Source organism: Macrobrachium rosenbergii, chromosome 54 (genome assembly GCF_040412425.1).
Source record: "Macrobrachium rosenbergii isolate ZJJX-2024 chromosome 54, ASM4041242v1, whole genome shotgun sequence".
NCBI lineage: Eukaryota > Metazoa > Arthropoda > Malacostraca > Decapoda > Palaemonidae > Macrobrachium > Macrobrachium rosenbergii.
This window is the reverse complement of record NC_089794.1, coordinates 48,694,542-48,702,041: the sequence shown is the minus strand read 5'-3', so window position 1 is coordinate 48,702,041 and position 7,500 is coordinate 48,694,542. Positions and strand designations below refer to the sequence as shown.

The 7,500-nt window shown below is 35.1% G+C and overlaps 1 protein-coding gene across 3 annotated transcripts in view; it reads right to left on the bottom strand.

Annotated features, from left to right (window-relative positions):
* LOC136835075 (protein turtle-like) overlaps window positions 1-7,500 on the bottom strand; it is a 406,342-nt gene that overhangs the window by 186,097 nt on the left and 212,745 nt on the right. For all 3 annotated transcript variants that reach the window (XM_067098253.1, XM_067098252.1, XM_067098254.1), the window contains one exon: window positions 1,052-1,248. In XM_067098253.1, the coding sequence (XP_066954354.1) occupies window positions 1,052-1,248 (197 nt within the window). The remainder of the gene's footprint in view (window positions 1-1,051; window positions 1,249-7,500) is intronic.

Sequence of the window (7,500 nt, the reverse complement as noted above, 5' to 3'; positions counted from 1 at the left end):
GTAGATTAACTTTAGAGACAAAAAATTCGCTAAGATTGCCAAATGTAACGATAATTTCTGCAGTATAATTCCCTGTAAAAAGTAATAAAACATCTGCAATTACAGTCCCCGAATGAAAATACTTTTCATTTTTTCTCTTTTTTGTAAGTGCAAAAACTTATAAAACGGACAGTATAGTGTTTTTTTCTATCCAATTCCCGAAGAAAACATGAAAAAGTAAGTAGAAAAAAGTACGTTCTATCACCCAGAAAACAAAACAAAAAAATCATGAGTCAAAGATCTTAAAGTAATGAACTTTGTAACCAACCCCCACCCCGAGCCCAGTCCAAAAAAAGACTTTCTTACTGACATAATTGTAAAGGACTGCTGTCATTTAGTGACAAGAATAATTGAAATATGCTCTAAATGGGATATTAATGTAATACCATTTGTACATTATGGATCTCACTGATAGAGCCATTTGCAGAATAATGTTCGCTATCATAGTACATCCATTCTACTAACTACGAGGGAGTGACACATAAAAAGACAACAAAGAACTGGAATGCCATTCCAAGTTATTCCAAAATCGTAGCCACGAGACTATATGAAGATATGAAGCAGAAAATCAAAGACAGCTCCAAAAGTAAAATCATTTTTCCTCTAAATCTGTGGACACTTTCTGCTCCTTGAGTCTACAGCTCTGGTACCCACATTACCACATTCCCAACTCAACACTGCTCTTCATCACATGCAAAGAAGTCTCTACAATCAATGTTCAACCCCATCGACTCGACCAATACCTTTCAAAGAGAAAGGAGACACGTTGCTGAAACTTTTTCATCCTGGACCACGACTTGATATTAATCAACATAACTCACGCCCACCTGCTACATAATTTAATCTATTGTCAAAGTCAGGAGTTCATAACATTCAATAATCAGTTCATATTTCAATCAAGTCCACAAAAAGAATGACCTCGGCGAGGCAATCCTCTTCCCATTTAGCCGAATCAAACTATTCAATGTGTCATTCTCGTTTGCCATTCAAAAACAAAAGTGGCTCTACTTACCAATGACGGTGAGGTTGACTACAGTGTTGTGTGTGGGAGACGAGATGAAATCTACCCTACAGGTGTACACTCCTTGGTCAGTAGCCAGGACGGGACTGAGGATCAGCCTTGCAGGGCGCGAGGACGTGTCAAAGGACCCTCTGCCAGCCAGAACGTCGTCAGGCTGGTGAAGGCCGTTGACACCACGGGCATCATAACTGCAAAGACAAAATATACTTACAATCCCATAAAAGTATGCATACATAATATGTGTATATATATAATGTATGTATTTATTTATATATATACAGATATATATATATATATATATATATATATATATATATGTATGTGTGTGTGTGTGTGTGTGTATATATGTATAATATATGTATGTATATATATGTGTATATATATATATATATATATATATATATATATATATATATATATATATATATATATATATATATATATATATATATATATATATATATATATATATATATATATTCCAGATGAGTACCAAATACCTAGTTATTACACAACTAATGAGAGATTTTTGAAAATTTACCCTACTTTTGCCAGATACCTGAACTCTCATAACAATAAGAATTACGTCTGAGTACTCTAAAGGTAACAGTGATCACTTAAAAAAGCTCATTAATCACATGAAAAATCAAACTAAGTTTATCAAGACTAGTGTGAGGTATCAACAATTAAACAAGAAATATACTAGAGTAAAATGGCATCACTCCATCAAACAACTTTAACTGTTTCCCTGGTCTTAATTCACTTCAGCAAAACTAAAGGAACAAAACATGTTTATCACTTTGTCTTATGCACATACAATTAATCCTATTCACAGGTGGTCAATGAACGATACACTGTTTTTTTTTAATTTTAAATACAAAAATTTATTTTTAGATTCAAAATTTATAATCAGAATTCACAGTCTGAAAAATTTACTATTACTTGAAAACAACACAAAAATCTAATTAATTCTTGAGTTAAATTATTAAGCAAAACTAAATCACAAAGCTTTAATTTATCAAGAAATTAAATTAATCAAGCAAAATTTAAACTATCAAGAATTACTCAAGATTTGAAAAGAAAATCTTAATAAATGAAAATTAAATCAAGTATGCAATGTTAAATTATCAACAGATATTTAAAATGCTAAGTAAATAAATGTTAAATCACCATCACAAGAAATATGAAAACCAAGAGATTGCAAATGCAAGAGCACACAAAATACACAAAAGATTTATCAATAATAATTTCACTAAGGCAAAAATTCCCTAATATACCTTATTATACCATGGTGATAATAAGTAAAATTCACTTTACCTTACACAAGCTTGTGAAAACCTTTGTAAAACCAAAGGTCATGCAGCTGCTTTCAATTCACAAGACACAATTTTTTGTCTAGTGCCGTTACAAATTTTTACACTTCTACACTCAGATCTCAAAAGCTATATTTAATACCAGTGACCACAAATATTCTACATTAATAATTACTCTCTTTTCAAGAGAGAGAGAGAGAGAGAGAGAGAGAGAGAGTTAGTTATCCTGGGTTTTAATCTGACGATTCAGAACAGGATAAATATCGGCAATTATATTGTTCTCTCCAAAAATGTTCTCTATCTCTACACAGAGGAGCTACTATGGCTGAGAAATTCACACAAAATCGGCGATAAAACCCAGCCATGTCCAAAAATCTTTGTAGTTGTTTCCTCGTGGTAAGGGAGGTAGCCTTGCGGATACCCTCTGCATTAGCAAGAAGGCCTTTTCCAACTTCAAATCCTAGATACTGAACAATTGCCTTTCCAAACTCACTTTTTTGTAAGTTGATCGTTAGTCCTGCTTCCCGTAATTTCTTGAGAAGTAAGGTTTCAAAAGATTCACATGTATTTTCCTTTGTCATTTCCTTCTTCCTGGTGTTTCAATCACATAAGTTTGATCACTTAACTTCTCTATTATCCTATAAGGACCTTGAAACTTATTGGTAAGGGGAAATCTTTTCACTGGTAAGAACACTAGAACTTGCTGTCCTACACTAAAATTTCTTAGCTTAACATCTTAGCATCATGTTTCCTTTTCATTTTCTCGTGACTTATTTTCAGATTTTCTAAAGAGAATTTTCTAATTTCTCTCAACATTTTCCTCAAATTCTTCAGATGTTCTTGGATTTCCTCTTGATTTTCTTCCCAATTCCCTGCAAGAATCTTCAATGGACCTCACACATCTGGACCAAAAATCATTTCATTCGGTGAACATCCCACTTTCTTGATAAGCATTTCTTACTTCAAACAACATCAGGGTAAACCAGCACCCCATATTCTTCCTGATTCATTACAGTACTTTGTTAACATACTTTTCAATGTCTGGTGGAACCTTTCTGAGGCTCCTTGAGTCTCTGGATGATAAGCAGTTGATAAATATTGTTTCACTCCTAACAAGTTCATCACATCCTGGAATAATTTTGAAGTAAAGTTCGTTCCTCAATCACTTTGCACAATTTCTGGTATTGCAAACTTGGAGAAAAACTCCACCAACTTCTCAGCAATTACCTTTGCACTTATACTTCTTGCAAGAATCCCCTGGACACATCATCATTAACAGATATTCATTTCCTTTCTTTGTTTTTGGAAGTGGCCCAACCACATCTATAATCACCTTTTTAAAGGGTTCTCCTCTAACTTCTATGGGTTGTAGGGGGGCTTTCTGAATGGTTTCATTCGGTTTTCCAGCTATCTGGCATGTGTGACACTCTTTGCAAAACCTGCTAACATCCTTGTGAAGTCCAGGCCAGAAAAAATACTTCATAATCTTCTCAACAGTCTTCCTGATTCCCATATATCCAGACTCATGAGCTACTGTTACCACTTGCTTCCTCAATGGATATGGAATCAAAATTTGATGGTATTCACCCCACTCAGCATTTCCTGGTATATCTGCATGTCGATGCTTCCTCATTAGCAATCCTTCCTTTACATAATAACAGGTATAAGTTTGTTGCATCTCTTCTTGATCAACAACTTTGAAGGACAAATCAGCCAACGTTGTATCCTCCTTCTGCAGCTCCATTAGCTTCTCCCTAGTCACTTGACCAACTTCAAGGGCTGAACTCTCCATATCTGCTAACACTGCTACTGTAGTTTCACTTCTATCATCAGGAACACTTTGACTATACTCTGAGTCTCTTCAAGAACAACAGGATCCTCTTCTTCTTGGGAAATCTCTTCATTGCTGACACATGGGAAACTTCACTTTCCTGGAATAACTCTTCTAAACTCAAAGATCCTTCATTTGATCCTTCTGGTACAGGTAAATCCTCAGTTTCTTCACTTTCAGACGTAGTTCTCTTCATACTCTTGGTAGTTACACAACTTGGAAACAGGTGGGGGTTTTTCTTCTCTAAATCTACCGTAGGACTAATCCTGAATGGTTTGTCTGTCACTATAGGACAAGGAACAAATGGTACACCACCAACTTCAACTTCATTACCCAGTAAAACATGCACATCTTCAACAGTTATTGGGTCCTTTACAGCAAAATCAACATTCCTTGTCACCAATTCACAAGACAGGTGCATGCGGCATATACGAGTTGCCTCTTCTCCTCCTATACCCTTCAAAATAACTGAATCTCCAGTGAGATTCTTCTCCAACTGTGGGTGAGCACCACGAACTACCACACTATGGTTACTCCCCGTATCACGTAATACCTTGGCTGGTACCTGCACACTCCCTCCTTGAGTTGCCAGAGTACCTTCATAGATATGTGGCTGAAAAACCTCCAAGATGCTCAGCCACTCACTGCTTGAGGTTACATTTCCACTGGTTGCTAAACACTCAGCTTGTTTAGTCTCAGTCTTACCAACTGTCTCAGTCTTCCCCACACTGCTCTTTGTAGTTTGCTACACCTGGTTACCTTTAACCACTTGACCAAATGGCTTGGTCTGCTGTTGTGTCTGATAACAATCTCGACTGTAGTGTCCTTCTCTTCCACACTTGAAGCAGACAACATTAGTCTTCTGTATACGTCTTGAGAAACTGGATGATGAGGATTTAACATTCACTTGCTGAGGGGTATTACCTGGCTTTCTATTGGTATAGCCACTAGAAGGATTCCCAGTTGTAATGTTCCTGAAATTTAGGTGAGACCTAAAACCTGTGCGTTTTTGGTTCTGATACTTGACATTATAATTCCTTTTGCTACAAATGATATGGTGGTCTTTACTCAACGTAGCAGCTTTGTCAAGTTTCTTAACCTCTCTCTTTCTTAAATAGGCTCTTATGTGTTCAGGAATTCCTGTAAGATATTGCTCTAGGACTACTAACTCCTCAAGTTCGTCCATAGATTTAACTTTAGCAGCCTTCAATCATCGTTTGAAACATCTTCTTACTTTGTAGGCATAATCAAAGAAAGTCATCTGGTCATCCTTTCTCAAAGATCTGAATCTTTCATCGTAATATTCAGGGGTCATCTGGTAAACTTGTATCACATTATGTTTTAGTGCCTTGTACTCTTTACACTGATCAGCTGATAGGCTAAATAGGCACTTCTTCCTTTATCAATGAGAACACTCTGTAACAAGACTGACCATTTATCTTCTAGCCATCCCATACCTGAAGCCACTTTTTCAAAGTGATAAAAAAACTCATCTGTAGTGTCTTCTGTAAAAACTTTGGAATTAACTTCTGCACTCTTACTACATCAAATACAGGGTCTGTACTACCTTGGGTAGGGTTAGACGGTGTTACAGGTAATGTGAATTGAGCTTTTATTAACTCCATCTCCCTTTCATAATCTTCTTGCTTCCTTGCTCTTTCTCTTTCTTCTCTTGCTTCTTTTGCTCTTTCTCTTTCTTCTTCTGCTGCTCTTTCTCTTTCTCCCTGTCTTCTCATTCCCTTTCAGCCTGCATCTTCAGCTTAATCAAACTTTCTTCTGCTTTTATGTGTCTAAGCTCTACCTCTGTATCACTTTTCTCTTTCTTTTGCTCTTGCTTATCTATAAATTCCACCTCAGCTGCATTCAACAACTCTTGTGCTTCTCCTAACTTTTCATCTATTTTAACAGAGTCCATCAATGCTTGGATTGCAATGCATCTGATTTGCACCTTAATCATACCACTGGACACATTACGCCCACATGCCACTGCTAAAGCAGTCCACTGTGCCTTAGTCAGGTTGGATACAGACAACTCTTGGATGGAGCTAGCTAAAAACTTCTGAACATCAAACAGAGCCATTTTCTCTTTATTACTCAACTAAATAATTCACAATTTAATGCAAAAAATAACTATGTGGTCACTCTCCTATCAAAATATATCCTTAACACCACCAGTATAAACCATAAACCAGAGTGATATTTTGTTTTGTTCCCAGGTCTGGGCACCAAATTCTATTGTCACAATGTGTACCAGTCTACTGTATTGTCACAATGGGTACCAAGTACCTGGTTATTACACAACTAATCACAGATTTCGAAAATTTACCCTACTTTTGCCAGATACCTGAACTCTCATAACAATAAGAATTACGACTGAGTACTCTAAAGGTAACAGTGATCACTTAAAAAAGCTCATTAATCACATGAAAAATCAAACTAAGTTTATCAAGACTAGTGTGAGGTATCAACAATTAAACAAGAAATAAACTAGAGTAAAATGGCATCACTCCATCAAAAAACTTTAACTGTTTCCCTGGTCTTAATTCACTTCAGCAAAACTAAAGGAACAAAACAGGTTTATCACTGTGCCTTATGCACATACAATTAATCCTATTCACTGGTGGTCAACAAATGAAACACTTTTTTTTTTATTTTAAATACAAAATTTATTTTTAGATTCAAAATTTATAATCAGAATTCACAGTCTGAAAAATTTACTATTACTTGAAAAAAACACAAAAATTTAATTAATTCTTGAGTTAAATTATTAAACAAAACTAAATCACAAACCTTTAATTTACCAAGAAATTAAATTAATCAAGCAAAATTTAAACTATCAAGAATTACTCAAGATTTGAAAAGAAAATCTTAATAAATGAAAATTAAATCAAGCATGCAGTGTTAAATTATCAACAGATATTTAAAATGCTAAGTAAATAAATGTTAAATCACCATCACAAGAAATGCAAAAAATCAGGAGATTGCAAACACAAGAACACATAAAAATACACAAAAGATTTATCCATAATAATTTCACTAAGGCAAAAATCCCTAATATACCTTATTATACCATGGTAATAATAAGTAAAATTCACTTTACCTTACACAAACTTGTGAAAACCTTTGTAAAACCAAAGTTCATGCAGCTGCTTTCAATTCACAAACCACACTTTTTTGTCTGGCGCCGTTATAAATTTTTACACTTTTCCTTCACTCAGATCTCAAAAGCTATATTTACTACCAGTGACCACAAATATTCTACATTAATAATTACTCTCTTTTCAAGAAAGAGAGAG